This window comes from Anolis sagrei, chromosome 3 (genome assembly GCF_037176765.1).
Source record: "Anolis sagrei isolate rAnoSag1 chromosome 3, rAnoSag1.mat, whole genome shotgun sequence".
Lineage (NCBI taxonomy): Eukaryota > Metazoa > Chordata > Lepidosauria > Squamata > Dactyloidae > Anolis > Anolis sagrei.
The window spans coordinates 2,166,182-2,184,596 of NC_090023.1; the positions used below are offsets into that span (position 1 = coordinate 2,166,182).

The following is an 18,415-nucleotide window of genomic DNA, read 5'->3' on the forward strand; positions in this document are numbered from 1 at the left end:
AATAGAATTTGGGCCAAACTTCCCACACAGAACCCCCATGCCTTGAAATGACTCACTGGCTGACCCTCCCTTTAGTCCCACCCACTCTCCCTCCCTTGCAAATGTGTGCTATGTTGCCATGTGTCGAGCACACCTGCTCTCCCCTCCCACCAACAATAGAATTTAGGCCAAACTTTCCACACAGAACCCCCATGCCTTGAAATGACTCGCTGGTCGAGCCTCCCTTCAGTCCCACCCGCTCTCCCTCCCTTGTAGATGTGTGTCATGTTTCCATGCGTCAAGCACACCTGCTCTCCCCTCCCATCAGCAATAGAATTTGGGCCAAACTTCCCACACAGAACCCCCATGCCTTGAAATGACTCACTGGCTGACCCTCCCTTTAGTCCCACCCACTCTCCCTCCCTTGCAAATGTGTGCTATGTTGCCATGTGTCGAGCACACCTGCTCTCCCCTCCCACCAACAATAGAATTTAGGCCAAACTTTCCACACAGAACCCCCATGCCTTGAAATGACTCGCTGGTCGAGCCTCCCTTCAGTCCCACCCGCTCTCCCTCCCTTGTAGATGTGTGTCATGTTTCCATGCGTCAAGCACACCTGCTCTCCCCTCCCATCAGCAATAGAATTTGGGCCAAACTTCCCACACAGAACCCCCATGCCTTGAAATGACTCACTGGCTGACCCTCCCTTTAGTCCCACCCACTCTCCCTCCCTTGCAAATGTGTGCTATGTTGCCATGTGTCGAGCACACCTGCTCTCCCCTCCCACCAACAATAGAATTTAGGCCAAACTTTCCACACAGAACCCCCATGCCTTGAAATGACTCGCTGGTCGAGCCTCCCTTCAGTCCCACCCGCTCTCCCTCCCTTGTAGATGTGTGTCATGTTTCCATGCGTCAAGCACACCTGCTCTCCCCTCCCATCAGCAATAGAATTTGGGCCAAACTTCCCACACAGAACCCCCATGCCTTGAAATGACTCACTGGCTGACCCTCCCTTTAGTCCCACCCACTCTCCCTCCCTTGCAAATGTGTGCTATGTTGCCATGTGTCGAGCACACCTGCTCTCCCCTCCCACCAACAATAGAATTTAGGCCAAACTTTCCACACAGAACCCCCATGCCTTGAAATGACTCGCTGGTCGAGCCTCCCTTCAGTCCCACCCGCTCTCCCTCCCTTGTAGATGTGTGTCATGTTTCCATGCGTCAAGCACACCTGCTCTCCCCTCCCATCAGCAATAGAATTTGGGCCAAACTTCCCACACAGAACCCCCATGCCTTGAAATGACTCACTGGCTGACCCTCCCTTTAGTCCCACCCACTCTCCCTCCCTTGCAAATGTGTGCTATGTTGCCATGTGTCGAGCACACCTGCTCTCCCCTCCCACCAACAATAGAATTTAGGCCAAACTTTCCACACAGAACCCCCATGCCTTGAAATGACTCGCTGGTCGAGCCTCCCTTCAGTCCCACCCGCTCTCCCTCCCTTGTAGATGTGTGTCATGTTTCCATGCGTCAAGCACACCTGCTCTCCCCTCCCACCAACAATAGAATTTGGGCCAAACTTCCCACACAGAACCCCCATGTCTTGAAATGACTCACTGGCCGAGCCTCCCTTCAGTCCCACCCACTCTCCCTCCCTTGCAGATGTGCGCTATGTTGCCATGTGTCGAGCACACCTGCTCTCCCCTTCCACCAACAACAGAATTTGGGAAAGGATGGAAAAGACTCAGTGCTTTTATTCCACTTGTGGGACTCTTCCCAATCCAAATATACAAATGGATATACAAACCGTCACACACAGGCACATGCGCACACATACATACATATATACACACACGGATATCATATGCAACAAGTTGGCAACAGTGCAGAGGCTGAGCAAGATGGGCAGGCAAAGTAGGCCAGATGGGAGACACAACTTTGCAACACACCTGTCTTGAGGTGGGGTATTTTGGGGGGTCCCTTTGCACCCTTCTCTGTCTTCCGGCCTGCTGGATTCTTTCCCTGGGGATTTTGGGGTCTTTGCGGCCACCTTGGATAGATTTGATGGGCAATGGATCAGAGGAGCAGGTCACAACCCTCCTCAGGTGTGCCTTTGCTACCTGTTGGCAGGTTGAATGGCCCCAGAGACTTGCCACTTGCAAAAGGCGATTCTGCACATCCCTCTATCCCATTACTATATTTCTGTCCACACCACTCACACACTCACATCTGTGCAAACCACAAAAGACAGCCCACGTCTCTTCCACTGAGGCTGGTGGAGCTCAAGGCAGGTGTATTTAAACTCAACTGTTAAGCCAGTCATTGGCAAACTTTGGCCCTCCAGGTGTTTTGGACTTCAACTCCCAGAAACCCCAGCCAGCTTACCAGCTGGCTGGGGTTTCTGGGAGTTGAAGTCCAAAACACCTGGAGGGCCAAAGTTTGCCCATGTCTGAATTAAGCAAACCTGCTCCATGGACCCTCTCTTTGCCCACCTGTTGGGAGCTCAGCCTGTGATTGTGTTACAGAATCAAGGTCTCAATGAGGTTCAAGATGAGTTTCAAGATGGCAATGGTTTGGTCAGGGATCTCCATGCAGAAAATGACCAGGAGATCCCTGTAGTTTCCTATGAGAATGTCCCTGAGGAGTGTGGGGATGATGGTTACCAGAGGGTTCCCATGAGAGAGAACACAAAGTTAGCTCAGCACCTGCAGAAGTTAATGAGCAGGTAGATAACGAGCCAAGAGAGAAGCCAAAACAGGAGGGCTGAACAGTGACTTCACCGATCGGCCTGGCTTCACAGAAAACAATAATAAAGCCTGAATGAAAGAGAAACCAATTTCTGACTGCTAGTGACCTAGCTAACGAGACAATAAGTCTCAGCTTTGGAATATGTAGTCAGATGAAGCAATGTTTAGAATCACGCCAAGTTCTTGTCCTTGTTTCATGGAAGCTCTGCAGGAATTAATGAGCAGGTAGATAACGAGCCAAGAGATAGGAGAGAAGAGATTCACCAAAATAGGAGGGCTGAAGAGTGGCTTTGCCAATTGGCCCAGCTTTGACAAAAAACAGTAAAAAAGCCTCAATTACAACCAATTTCTGACTGCTAGTGACATAGCTAGTGAGACAATATGTCTCAACTTTGGGATATGTAGTCAGATGAAGCAATGTTTAGAATCACGCCAAGTTCTTGTCCTTGTTTCATGGAAGCTCTGCAGAAATTAATGAGCAGGTAGATAACGAGCCAAGAGATAGGAGAGAAAAGATTAGCCAAAACAGGAGGGCTGAAGAGCGGCTTTGCCGATTGGCCCAGCTTTGACAAAAAACAGTAATAAAGCCAAAATTACAACCAGTTTCTGATTGCTAGTGACCTAGCTAATGAGACAATAAGTCTCAACTTTGGGATATGTAGTCAGATGAAGCATCGTTTAGAATCACACCAAATTCTTGTCCTTGTTTCATGGAAGCTCTGCTTTGAAGATTCATCTTAAGATATTTGTTGTGTCATGGTTTTTGATTCCTGGATTGACTGATTGCTCATCCAAGCCTTGGATCAATATATTCCCATTTTTCTGGATTATATTAGAGAAGTGTGGACTTTGCTTTATGGACTTGGCTGAACTCTACCTTGGATTAATGTGCTCCTGCTTATCTTCTTACCTAATTGGATTTGCCTATTCCTTTTAAGTGCTTTTTATTTAGATGCTTTTTTACGTATCTTCATTAAAAGGATTGTTTTCCTATTCAATGTGTGGTGTTTAAAATCAGAGGATTTTTCCTGTCCTGGAGTGCAACACTATCTCTGCTATAAACCCATACACTTTATGGGATCTCCACCACCCTGGATGCAACTGAACCATCATTTTTCAATAGTCATGCCCATGATGGGCAACTCAAGCTGAGGGAATGGGCATCTGGATGAAGGAAGAAAGGACAACATGTGGATATTCAGGTGGTGACCTGACAGGCAACAAAAAGGTGAACAGGTATCGCACTCGAGAGAGCTTTGGAGGGTCCCTTAGCTGGATTCTTTCCCTGGGGATGTTGGGGTCCTGATAATCATAGAATCCTAGAGTTGGAAGAGACCTCCTGGATCATCCAGTCCACCCCCATTCTGCCAAGAAGCAGGAATATTGCATTCAAAGCATCCCTGACAGATGGCCATCCAGCCTCTGTTTAAAAGCTTCCAAAGAAGGAGCCTCCACCACGCTCCGGGGCAGAGAGTTCCACTGCTGAACAGCTCTCCCAGTCAGGAAATTCTTCCTCATGTTCAGATGGAATCTCCTCTCTTGTAGTTTGAAGCCATTGTTCCATTGTGTCCTAGTCTCCAAGGAAGCAGAAAACAAGCTTGCTCCCTCCTCCTCCCTGTGGCTTCCTCTCACATATTTCTACATGGCTATCATATCTCCTCAGTTTTCGTTTTTTCAGGCTAAACATGCCCAGCTCTTTAAGCCGCTCCTCATAGGGCTTGTTCTCCAGACCCTTGATCATTTTAGTTTCCCTCCAAATAGCTAGTTTGGAGGGAGACTGACCCACACCATCTCTCTCACTTGGTTTGCACGAAGAGCCGATGGAGCAGGTTAACAGCCATTGTCGTGTGTGCCTTCACACACATGAGGATGGCTAGTATATGCTGAAGTGCGATACAGATATTACATCCAATATTATCCAACTGCAGGTCCCACAACATAAATGACATTCTGACATTCCTCTTGCAAGGACAAGAAAGATCCACCATCATCAGAGTCAGCCTTTTTATTCTGAAAGCCATCAAGAAAAGAGCGGATTTCCTGAAAGAAGGACCAGGAAAATAAGACTCTGACTGTAAATAGAAGGTCAGCTGCTGTCCTCTCATTTTTGTCTTGTATTTGTGTTGTATTTTGAAATGGTCATATGACTAGTCAAATAAATAATTATTGTTGTTGTTGTTGTTGTAATGGCTAGTAGGCTGCACAAAAGGCCAATCTTCATGCCACTCAGTCACACCACACGTCCACACACTCTCACATTTGCAAATCTTGAAGGCCACCTCGTGTTCTGCACCGGCTGCACCTTCTCCACTCCAGCCAACGTCCAGCAGCACCACTGTCACACAATTTGGCCACATGGGCCTTTGGCCCCACTGTGCGCCGCAGGACATTAAGCACTTTTAAGTGGGGAAGAGATGCTTGGAAAGATCCTTGTCCCACGGCCAGGTGGGTCTCCAACTTTGGCCAGACTGGGGGCCACCTTCCACACAGCTGACATAAACCCCACATGATCTGCTTCGAACTGGAATATATGGCAGTGTGGACTCAGATAATAACCCAGTTCAAAGCAGATATTGTGGGATTTTCTACCTTGATAGTCTGTGTGGAATTTATTTATACCTCCTCACCTGCAATCACCTGCTAAGGACTGGGAGTGGGAAGGAAAATTTTGACACCTTTCCCACTCAGGTTTACCTTCACAGCTGTGCATTGTCAACGACATGATTCTTGGAGGTGCAGCACTGCCTTGAAGCCACTTACGCCTTTGAGGGACGTGGCGGGAGACGTGGTGGCCTTCTTCCCACCCTCCTCTGGCCTTGACTTGGCAGCGGGGTGTGCGCTTGGGTCGTCATCACAAAGAGTGTCCAGTTTCACCACATAGTTCACCTCTGGCACCAGGACCACCTGGCTAAGGCTTGTCTGAAGGGTTAAAACAGCAGAAGGGGGCTGGACTGGATGGCCTTTGGGGTCTCCCCGACTTCACGCAGGTGAGGCCTCCTCACGAGGGATCTGAAGGACGTCCAGCCATGAGGAGAAGGTGGGAGGGGAGCGAAGGCCCGAGGAAAGGTCTCTGCTAGAAGCGCTTCTCCTCCGGCTGGGAACTGACCACCAGCTCCTTGCTGCCAAAGTCCCACCAGGCGGTCAAGTGGAAGGCCATGTTGGAGAGCACCACCAGGTACTCCAGGAAGGCAAAGATGGTGTACACTGCGGGAGGAGGAGACAGGTGAGGAAGCAGAATGGGAAAGGGTCCCCAACTGCCCTTTTGAACTCAAGGGGTCAAGAAAGGGACCCCACAGCTGCTCTGAGCCGGACCACACACCCAGCCCCATGTGGCCATTTGAGTGTTGAACTAAGAGGCTAGAATTCAAATCTTGGCCATGGAAATCTCCCCTCCCAGCCACCAAATCTCCTCCCAGCCGTGCCTTCCTCTGAGGCTGAGAGAGTGTGACTTCAAGGGAGGGGAGTTCTCACTCTCTCAGCCTCAAGGGAAAGCAATGTTTGCAAACCTCTGCTGTGGAGAGAAAAAGTGGGGTATAAATAAACATTTATATTATCTATATATATAAAAATGCTCTGGTCGTAATGAGTACCTTAAAAACCAAAGAACCAATGACCGAAATCACACCAAATTTGGCAACAAAACGTCTCACAACACAAGGAGTGACCATCACTCAAAAAATTATGATTTTGTCATTTGGGAGTTGTAGTTGATGGGATTTATAGTTCACCTACAATCAAAGAGCATTCTGAACCCCACCAATGATGGAATTGAAGCAAACTTGGCACAAAGGACTCCCATGACCAACAGAAAACACTAGAAGGTTTTGGTGGGCATTGACTTTGAGCTTTGGAGTTGTAGTTCACCTACATCTAGAGAGCACTGTGGACTCAAACAATGGTGGATCTGGACCAAACTTGGCATGAGTACTCTATATGCCCAAGTGCAAACACTGGTGGAGTTTGGGGAAAACAGACTATGACATTTGGGGTTGTAGTTGCTGGGATTTATAGTTCACCTACAATCAAAGAGCACTGTGAACGCAAACAATGATAGATCTGGACCAAACTTGGCACAAATACTCAATATGCCCAAGTGTGAACACTGGTGGAGTTTGGGGAAAATAGACTTTGACGTTTGGGAGTTGTAGTTGCTGGGATTTATAGTTCACCTACAATCAAAGAGCATTCTGAACTCCAGCAATGATGGAATTGAACCAATTTTGGCACACAGGACTCCCCTGACCAACAGAAAACACTAAAAGGGTTTGGTGGGCATTGGGAAGGAAGAAAGGAAGGAAGGAAGGAAGGAAGGAAGGAGGGAGGGAGGGAGGGAGGGAAGGAAGGAGGGAGGGAGGGAGGGAGGGAGGGAGGGAGGGAAGGAAGGAAATAAAGAGGTACCGAAGGAAGGAAGAAGAGAAAGGAGAAAGGAAAGAAAAAGGAAAGGAAAGGCAGGAAAGAAGGAAGGAAAGAAAAAAGGAAATAAGTGAAAGGAAAGAAACAGGGAGGGAAGAAAGGAGACGAAGAAGTAGAGAAAGGAGGAGGGAATGAAGGAAAGAAAGAAGGATGAAACCAAAGAGCCAAAGAAGGAATGAAAGAAAGAAGGAGGTAGAGAAGGAAGAAAGGAGAGGAAGGGGGAAGGAACAGTACGTACATACCTCTCTTTCATAATAGTCCAGATATCTACCTCTACTTTGAAAAGTCTTACTATAGGCCACAGCAACGCGTGGCAGGGCACAGCTAGTTGTATATAAGAAGATGTATTGTTCTTGTGGGTTTTTTCGGGCTATAGAGCCATGTTCTAGAGGCACTTGACCTCACTACTTCTGAGGATGCTTGCCATAGATGCAGACAAAACGTCAGGAGAGAATGCCTCTAGAACATGGCCCTATAGCCCGAAAAAACCCACAAGAACCTAGTGATTCCAGCCATGAAAGCCTTCGACAATACAAGATGTATTGTGATTAGATTCTATGTTTGTATATTTGAAGTTGTATTGTAATGCTTTTAATTGTGAGCCACTTTGAGTGTCTGTATGGAGAGAAAAAGCAGGATATCAATAACCATAATAATAATAATAATAATAATAATAATTTGTGATTTTTTGGTACGAAATCGAGCTATGACATACTGTGTTTTTGTGTCAGTAAAATAATAATAATAATAATAATAATAATATAATTTTTATGATATTTATTAATTTACTCTTTATTATTTGCATTATTATTACTATTACATTTATTATTTTACTTTATTACTATTGTTATTATTCCATTTACATTACTTTACAATATTATTTTTATTTTTACATTTATTATTTTACTATATTTATTATTATTATTATTACATTATTTTACTCTATTATTACTGTTATTACATTTCCATTATTTTTCTCTATTATTATTGCATTTATTATTTTATTCTATTATTATTGGAATGAGAAGTACTGTATATACTCTAGTATAAGCCTAGTTTTTCAGCCCCTTTTTTAGGCTGAAAAAGTTCCACTTGGCTTATACTCGAGTCAAGGTTATTTATTATTTTACTCTGTTATTATTGTTATTTTATTACATTTATTATTATTATTATTATTATTATTATTATTATTATTATTACATTTATTATTCTACTCTATTATTATTGTTATTACATTTATTATTTTACTTCTTTATTACTGTTATTGTTATATTTCCATTATTTTACTCTATATTATTATTATTATTATTATTATTATTATTATTATTATTATTATTTTGCTGTTGCTGCTGCCAGGAAACCCTTGTGATAGGTGTGCCTGAGGGTCAACCTAAGTCAGAAGTGGCTCAAAGGCACACAACAAGAGCAACAAACACCAGGCAGGAGGCATAAGAAAGGCCTGAGCTGGGAACTAGGCTTAGAATCATAGAATCATAGAATCCTAGAGTTGGAAGAGACCTCATGGGCAATCATCCAGTCCAACCCCATTCTGCCAAGAAGCAGGAATATTGCATTCAAATCACCCCCGAGAGATGGCCATCCAGCCTCTGCTTAAAAGCTTCCAAAGAAGGAGCCTCCACCACACTCCGGGGCAGAGAGTTCCACTGCTGAACGGCTCTCACAGTCAGGAAGTTCTTCCTCATGTTCAGATGGAATCTCCTCTCTTGTAGTTTGAAGCCATTGTTCCCTTGCGTCCTCGTCTCCAAGGAAGCAGAAAACAAGCTTGCTCCCTCCTCCTCCCTGTGGCTTCCTCTCACATATTTATACATGGCCCTCATCATATCTCCTCTCAGCCTTCTCTTCTTCAGGCTAAACATGCCCAGTTCCCTAAGCCGCTCCTCATAGGGCTTGTTCTCCAGACCCTTGATCATTTGAGTCGCCCTCCTCTGGACACATTCCAGCTTAGAGTCAATCTCTCTCTTGAATTGTGGTGCCCAGAATTGGACACAATATTCCAGATGTGGTCTAACCAAAGCAGAATAGAGGGGTAGCATTACTTCCTTAGATCTAGACACTAGGCTCCTATTGATGCAGGCCAAAATCCCATTGGCTTTTTTTGCTGCCACATCACAGCAAATTTTTATGACATTTTTATTGGGCAATCCATGGTTCTAAATGGTTCTAAAGTACTTACAAAACTAAAGTTCTGGTGGTGAAAATTTCAGAACTCTAACAAAACTCTCAAAATTTCATTATAAATGGCAGTTCCTAATTGGTTCTGTCATTAAAATCATCAATAATGAAATAATAATTAAATTTTGAAAGTTTTGTTGAGTTCTGAAATTTTCACCACCAGAACTTTAGTTTTGTAAGTACTTTAGAACCATTTAGAACCATGGATTGCCCAAGCCTACTGGGAACCACTGCATTTCAATCTCCACTTCCGTTGGCAATGGGAGAGCGTCCTCCATTAGGTTCAGCAGCAGTTTCTTTTGTGGACTACAATTCCCCAAATGCCCCCCGAGTCATTTTGGACTAGATGGCCTTTGGGGGTCCCTCCCAAATGACTTTAAAGGAAAACTGTTGCACCCGGAGGCTTTAAGAGCTGCAACTCAACATCACTTTTGGCCCCAAAGGTATCAGTTTGGAGATTGGGGGGGTTGCTGAGGGCCACGAAAGATCAGGAAGGGGTTGTGAGGATGGACAAATGGCACAGAAAAGGCTCCGAGAGAGAGGCTGGCCTTACCTCCGGCCTCGCAGTACCAGTTGTGTCGGAAGTAGAAGCAGGCGGCCACGGAGAACGTGAAGAGGTTGAAGAGGAACAGCCACCATTTCCACTTGTAGGACCTGCGCTCCTGCAGAGAGACAGGCGAGAGGAGGAGAGGAAGAGAGGGGGCTTTTCATAGAATCATAGAATCTAAGAGTTGGAAGAGACCTCCTGGGCTGTTATCCAGTCCAACCCCATTCTGCCAAGAAACAGGAATATTGCATTCAAAGCACCCCTGACAGATGGCCATCCAGCCTCTGCTTAAAAGCTTCCAAAGAAGGAGCCTCCACCACACTCTGGGGCAGAGAGTTCCACTGCTGAACGGCTCACATTGTCAGAAAGTTCTTCCTCATGTTCTTCCTCATATTCATCCCCGTGTCTGGTGGGGACGAGGGACAGGGCCTTCTCGGTGGTGGCCCCTCAGCTCTGGAACTCTCTCCCACTGGAAATTAGAACTGCCCCATGTCTCCTGACCTTTAGAAAGCTGGTGAAAACTTGGCTCTGGAATTTAGCATTCATAGAATCCTAGAATCAAAGAGTTGGAAGAGACCTCATGGGTCATCCAGTCCAACCCCATTCTGCCAAGAAACAGGAATATTGCATTCAAAGCAATATGGCCAATATGACAGATGGCCATCCAGCCTCTGTTTCAAAGCCTCCAAAGAAGGAGCCTCCACCACACTCCCTCCGGGGCAGAGAGTTCCACTGCTGAACGACTCTCACAATCAGGAAGTTCTTCCTAATGTTCAGATGGAATCTCCTCTCTTGTAGTTTGAAGCCTAGTCTCCGGGGAAGCAGAAAACAAGCTTGCTCCCTCCTCTTCCCTGTGACTTCCCCTCACATATTTTTGCATGACCCTCATCATGTTTCCTCTCAGCCTTCTCTTCTTCAGGCTAAACATGCCCAGCTCCTTAATCCGCTCCTTATAGGGCTTGTTCTCCAGACCCTTGATCATTTGAGTCGCCCTCCTCTGGACACATTCCAGCTTGTCAATATCTCTCTTGAATTGTGGTGCCCAGAATTGGACACAATATTCCAGGTGTGGTCTAACCAAAGCAGAAGAAAGGGGTAGCATTACTTCCTTAGATCTAGACACTAGGCTCCTCTTGATGCAGGCCAAAATCCCATTGGCTTTTTTTGCCGCCACATCACATTCCTGGCTCATGTTTAACTTGTTGTCCACAAGGACTCCAAGATCTTTTTCACACGTCCTGCTCTCGAGCCAGGCATTGTCCCCCATTTTGTATTTTTGCATTTCATTTTTCCTGCCTAAGTGGAGTATCTTGCATTTGTCCCTGTTGAACTTCATTGTGTTAGTTTTGGCCAATCATCTCTCTAATCTGTCAAGATCGTTTTGAATCCTGCTCCTGTCCTCTGGACTATTGACTCTCCCTCCCCATTTGGTGTCATCTGCAAACTTGATGATCCTGCCTTCTAGCCCCTCATCTAAGTCATGAATGAAGATGTTGAACATGTTTTAATGTATATATTCACACAATATATACATTAAAACCCAAAGCATACAAACATTAAAATAAAGTTAAACACACAACTAATCTAAACCGATAAAATCATTTTTAAAAACTCGTGACCTGTGTAAAACACAGACCGTGATGCTTGGGAAGGTGGAAGGCCGGAGGAAAAGAGGAAGGCGGCTTGGCCGCAATTGTGACACACCAGCCATGACCACAACTCTTTTCCTTTGCTGGGCAGCAGCCACGAGGAAGGAGGCAACGTCTTCCCCGGGCAAATGCAATGGGGTGGGTGACATTTACTCCCTGTTGTTGGGTTGACCAGTACGTGTGAAAAAGATCTTGGAGTCCTCGTGGACAGCAAGTTAAACATGAGCCAACAATGTGATGTGGTGACAAATAAAGCCAATGGGATTTTGGCCTGCATCAATAGATCCAGGGAAGTCATGCTCCCCATGCTCTATTCTGCCTTGGTCAGACCACTTTACCTGGATTATTGTGTCCCATTCTGGGCACCACAATTCAAGAGAGAGGTTGACTCTTAAGCTGGAATGTGTCCAGAGGAGGGTGACTCACATGATCAAGTTTCTGGAGAACAAGCCCTATGAGGAGCGGCTGAAGGAGCTGGGCATGTTTAGCCTGAAGAAGAGAAGGCTGAGAGGAGATATGATAGCCATGTATAAATATGTGAGAGGAAGCCACAGGGAGGAGGAGGGAGCAAGCTTCCTTTCTGCTTCTTTGGAGACTAGGACGCAATGGAACAATGGCTTCAAACTACAAGAGAGGAGATTCCTTCTGAACATGAGGAAGAACTTCCTGACTGTGAGAGCCGTTCAGTAGTGGAACTCTCTGCCCCTTGTGGAGTGTGGTGGAGGCTCCTTCCTTGGAAGCTTTTAAACAGAGGCTGGATGGCCATCTGTCAGGGGTGCTTTGAATGCAATATTCCTGCTTCTTGGCAGAATGGGGTTGGACTGGATGATGATGGCCCAGGAGGTCTCTTCCAACTCTAGGATTCTATGACCAGGACAGGAGAGGCTACTAAGTCAAGCCCACAAAAAGGTGGACATAACTACATACCTGCATCAGGATTCCAGCCACTGAGAAAAAGGAACCTCCATGAAAACTTATGCTAGAAATCGACTGTGTTTCTCCACCTTCCTGATGCCGCGACCCTTTAATACAGTTCCTCATGTTGTGGTGACCCCCAACCATCACATTTTTTTCATTGCTACTGCTATGAATCTTAATGTAAACATCTGATACTCAGGATGTATTTTGATTCACTGGACAAAATTTGACACAAATACCCAATACACCCAGATTTGAATACTGGTGGAGTTGGGCAAGGGACTGATTTTGTCATTTGGGAGTTGTAGTTGCTGGGATTTCTAGTTCCACCTACAATCCAAGAGCATCCTGAACTCCACCAATGATGGAATTGAACCAAACTTGGCACACAGAATTCCTATGACCAACAGAAAATACTGGATGGTTTTGGTGGGCATTGACCTTGGGTTTTGGAGTTATAGTTCACCTACATCCAGAGAACACTAGACTCCAACAATGATGGATCTGGACCAAACGTGCCACGAATACGCAATATGTCCAAATGTGAACACAGATGGGAGTTTGGGGAAAACAAACCTTGACATTTGGGAGTTGTAGTTGTTGGGATTTCTAGTTCCACCTACAATCAAAGAGCACCCTGAACTCCACCAATGATGGAATTGAACCCAACTTGGCACACAGAACTGCTATGACCAACATAAAATACTGGAAGGTTTTGGTGGGCATTGACCTTGGGTTTTGGAGTTATAGTTGACCTACATCCAGAGAACACTAGACTCCAACAATGATGGATCTGGACCAAACGTGTCACGAATACGCAATATGTCCAAATGTGAACACTGGTGGAGTTTGGGGAAAACAGACCTTGACATTTGGGAGTTGTAGTTGTTGGGATTTATAGCCCACCTACAATCAAAGAACATTCTGAACTCCACCAATGTGAATGATACTGGTGGGGTTGGGGCTGGATTGATTTTGTCATCTGGGAGTTGTAGTTGCTGGGATTTCTAATTCCACCTACAATCCAAGAGCATCCTGAACTCCACCAATGATGGAATTGAACCCAACTTGGTACACAGAACTCTCATGACCAACATAAAATACTGGAAAGTTTTGGTGGGCATTGACCTTGAGTTTTGGAGTTATAGTTCACCTACATCCAGAGAACCCTAGACTCCAACAATGATGGATCTGGGCCAAACGTGCCACGAATACGCAGTATGTCCAAATGTGAACACTGGTGGAGTATGGGAAAAGCAGACCTTGTCATATGGGAGTTGTAGTTGTTGGGATTTATAGCCCACCTATACTCAAAGATTATTCTGAAATCTGGGACACTATCGTTCCCATAACCCTTTTTAGAGGAGATTGAGGTATATATGCTTCTCCTTCCCACCTCTGTACTCATCACAACAGCCCTGCGAGGTTTGGGGAAATCCCACCGCCTCCACAGACACCCACGGCAGCGGGAATATTGACACCACGACAGCAGTTTCCATTTGTTTTCGTCAAGAAATGCAAATAAGAGAGAGAGGGAGAGATTTCCTATGGTGATTCATCGCATTTCGAAATATATTTTTTTGAAAAATAGAGAGAGAAAGAGGGATGACAACAATGCAGCAAAAAGGGAAGGAACTAAAGCAAGCACGGGCAAACTTTGGCCTTCCTTCCAGGTGTTTTGGACTCCAACTCCCACCATTCCTAACTGCCTCAGGCCCTTTCCTTTGGCCCCTCAGCCGCTTAAGTGGCTGAGGGGCCAAAGGAAAGGGCCTGAGGCTGTTAGGAATGGTGGGAGTTGGAGTCCAAAACACCTAGGTAGCCGAAGTTTGCACATGCCTGATCTACACTGAAGAATGAATGCATTTAGAGACATGCCATGACGTAGTGCTGTGAATGCATTCATGAGAGCTGTAGTGATATGACCTCCAAGCCACACAGAATAAGATCTACGACGTCTGTTATAGAACTCCAATATGCTGATGACAATGTCGTCTGCGCGCATTCAGAAGAAGACCTACAAGCCACTCTAAACACCTTCGCAGAAGCATACGAGAAGCTCAGCCTGTCATTGAACAGCCAGAAAACCAAAGTATTCTTCCAGAAGTCACCAGCAATCCCTCTCCAATGCTAAAAATACAGCTAAATAGTGTAACATTAGAAAATGTTGACCATTTCCGCTCCCTTGGCAGCCACCTCTCCACAAAAGTCAACATTGACACTGAAACATAACACCGCCTGAGCTCTGCGAGTGTAGCATTCTTCCAAATCAAGCAGAGAGTGTTTGAGGACCAGGATATTCGAAGGGAGACCAAGGTGCTTGTTTATGAATCTATTGTCCTCCTAACCCTGTTATACACCTGCGAAACGTGGTCAACATTGTCACTGAAATATGACACCGCCTGAGCTCTGCGAGTGCAGCATTCTTCCGAAGCAAACAGAGAGTGTTTGAGGACCGGGATATTTGAAGGGAGACCAAGGTGATTGTTTATGAATCTATAGTCCTCCCAACCCTGTTATACGCCCATGAAACGTGGTCAACATTGTCACTGAAATATGACACCAGCTGAGCTCTGCAAGTGCAGCATTCTTCCTATTCAAGCAGAGAGTGTTTGAGGACCGGGATATTCGAAGGGAGACCAAGGTGCTTGTTTATGAAGCTATTGTCCTCCCAACCCTGTTATAAACCTGCGAAACGTGGTCAACATTGTCACTGAAATAGGACACCACCTGAGCTCTGCGAGTGCAGCATTCTTCTGAAGCAAACAGAGAGTGTTTGAGGACCGGGATATTCGAAGGGGGACCAAAATGCTTGTTTATGAATCTATTGTCCTCCCAACCCTGTTATACGCCTGCGAAACGTGGTCAACATTGTATTGTCGAAGGCTTTCATGGCCGGAATCACTGGTTTGTGGTAGGTTTCTTCAGGCTGTATGGCCATGGTCTAGAGGCATTCTCTCCTGACGTTTCGCCTGCATCTATGGCAAGCATCCTCAGGTGGTGTCATATTTTTCCTTGTTCCAACAGACCTCACTACCTCTGAGAATGCTTGCCATAGATGCAGGCGAAATGTCAGGAGAGAATGCCTCTAGACCATGGCCATGCAGCCCGAAAAAGTCCTACAACAACTCAGTGGTCAACATTGTCACTGAAATATGACACCACCTGAGCTCTGCGAGTGCAGCATTCTTCCAAATCAAGCAGAGAGTGTTTGAGGACCGGGATATTAGAAGGGAGACCAAGGTGCTTGTATATGAATCTATTGTCCTCCCAAGCCTGTTACACACCTGCGAAACATGGTCAACATTGTCACTGAAATAGGACACCACCTGAGCTCTGCGAGTGCAGCATTCTTCTGAATGAAGCAAAGAGTGTTTGAGGACCAGGTCATCCGTCAGGAGATCAAGGGGCTTGTTTATAAAGTTGTTGTCCTCCCAACCCTGTTTTACACCTGTGAAACGTGGTCAACATTGTCACTGAAATAGGACACCGCCTGAGCTCTGCAAGTGCAGCATTCTTCCGAATGAAGTAGAGAATGTTTGAGGACTGGGACATCCGTAGGCAGATCAAGGTGCATGTCTATAAAGTCATTGTCCTCCCAACCCTGCTCTACGCCTGTGAAACGTGGACAGTCTACAGACATCACATGCAACTCCTGGAACGATTCCATCAGCGTTGCCTCCGAAAAATCCTGTAAATCTCTTGGGAAGACAGGCAGGGAAATATTGTGCTGGAAGAAGCAAAGACCATCAGCATTGAAGTGATGGTCCTCCGCCATCAACTCCGCTGGACTGAAGGCCACGTTGTATGAATGCCCGACCACCGTCTCCCAAAGCAGTTGCTCTATTTCGAACTCAAGAACGGGAAACAGAATGTTGGAGGGCAGAAAAAAGAGATTTAAAGATGGGCTCAAAGTCAATATTTAAAACTGTGGCATAGACACCGAGAACTGGGAAGCCCTGGCCCTTGAGTGCTCTAACTGGAGGTCAGCTGTGAACAGCAGTGCTGCAGAATTCGAAGGAGGGTGAAAGAGAGAAACGTGCCAAGAGGAAGATGCATCAAGCCAACCCAGACCGGGACCACGTTCCACCTGGAAACCGATGTCCTCACTGTGGGATAAGATGTGGATCAAGACTAGGGCTCCACAGTCACCTACGGACTCACCAGTACACTGATCTTGGAAGACTATCCTACTCGGCCAACGAGGGATCGCCTAAGTAAAGTAATGCCTGCAAGATGTGGACTGTCTACAGATGTCATATGCAACTCCTGGAACGATTCCATCAGCGTTGCCTCCAAAAAATCCTACAAATCTCTTGGGAAGACAAGCGGACAAATGTCAGCATGCTGGAAAAAGCAAAGACCACCAGCATTGAAGCAGTGGTCCTCCGCCATCAACTCTGCTGGACTGGTCACATTGTCCGGATGCCCGACCACCGTCGCCCAAAGCAGTTGCTCTACTCTGAAGTCAAGAACGGAAAACGGAATGTTGGTGGGCAGGAAAAGAGATTTAGAGTTGGCATAGACACTGAGAACAGGGAAGCCCTGGCCCTTGAGCACTCTAACTGGAGGTCAGCTGTGACCAGCAGTGCTGTGGAATTCGAAGAGGCACGAATGGAGGGCGAAAGGTAGAAACATGCCAAGAGTAAGATGCATCAAGCCAACCCAGACTGGGACCACCTTCCACCTGGAAAGCGATGTCCTCACTGTGGGAGAAGATGCGGGTCAAGACTAGGGCTCCACGGCCACCTACAGACCCACATCTGGAAGACCATCACCCTTGAGCTATGAGGGATCACCTAAGTAAGTAAGTAAGTGTTATGAGGTCTTTCACCTTCACTGCCAGTGAGTGTCAGCCTCACTAAACTACAACTCCCACAATTCCAAAGCATTGAGCTGTGGCAGTTCAGCAGGGGTCAAAAGGCATTAATTTGCAGCCAAACCCTGCTCAGTTCTGGAAGGAAAAGGTCCAGGCGTGCAAAGGAAGCCGCAATCCACAGCTGGACCAACCCATCATCCTTCCCGCATTCTTCTGCTCCAGGCCTCCGCCCTTTCCTTCCGGGCGTCCTTGGTGGTCTGCCTCTCTCTATCGGGGCTCCGCAAGGCTCCTTCCTCCCCCGGCCGCCCCGCTTCCTGCCCACAGCACACATCCGCTACTACGGCTCCTTCCTTCTTTCCTTCCTTCCGGCCCCCGTGTTGATGCCCCCTAAACCAGGATCTCCATTGGCTTCCAAACTGAAACCAACTCAATGTAAAGCCATTTCTGTTCCTGGGTTATAAATACCATTTCCTAACTGGGTCTATCATAAAAACATGGGGAAAGTTGATAAAACTGCAAAAACATCCGTTGCTGTGGGAAGGACATACTTTTCCATACGTATCTTTTATAGAACTACATTTTAGTATGTGTGTTTACAGAACGTTTGCAATGTTTGTGTGTTTTGACTGTGCTGTGACAGTCAAAACACACAAGGAGAGGAGGGTAAGGAATAAAATCATCATGATTATTATATTTACATGTACACAACAACACAGCACACATTATTATTATTATTATTATTATTATTGTTATTATAGATTTACTTGTACATAACAACACAGCACTCATGCTTATTAGTCAAAGTGTCTGGGATTTATCTCTGAATATCCATCTCTTCCCAAGGGCCTAGGATATTGGAGATATTTTAATATTATATTTATTATAATAATTATTATAATTATTATATATTATTATTTTATATTATTCTTAGCCGTTCCCTGCCATGCGTTGCTGTGGCCCAGTCTTTGTATATGTATTTTGTGCGTGTATATATGTGTTTATGTGTGTGTGTATATTTGTGTATATATGTTGCTGTTGTTCATTCGTTCAGTCGTCTCCGACTCTTCGTGACCTCATGGACCATCCCATGCCAGAGCTCCCTGTCGGCCGTCACCACCCCCAGCTCCTATATATGTATATATATGTGTGTGTG

At 45.9% G+C, this 18,415-nt stretch overlaps 1 protein-coding gene across 3 annotated transcripts in view; it reads right to left on the reverse strand.

The window, feature by feature from the left end:
- Positions 1-5,704: 5,704 nt before the first annotated feature.
- Positions 5,705-18,415, reverse strand: part of PGAP2 (post-GPI attachment to proteins 2) — a 36,079-nt gene continuing 23,368 nt past the window's right edge. For all 3 annotated transcript variants that reach the window (XM_060771326.2, XM_060771324.2, XM_060771327.2), the window contains 2 exons: positions 9,886-9,994; positions 5,705-5,930 (listed from right to left, as the gene is read on the reverse strand). In XM_060771326.2, coding sequence (XP_060627309.2) covers positions 5,800-5,930; positions 9,886-9,994 — 240 coding nt within the window. In that variant the 3' untranslated portion in view covers positions 5,705-5,799. The remainder of the gene's footprint in view (positions 5,931-9,885; positions 9,995-18,415) is intronic.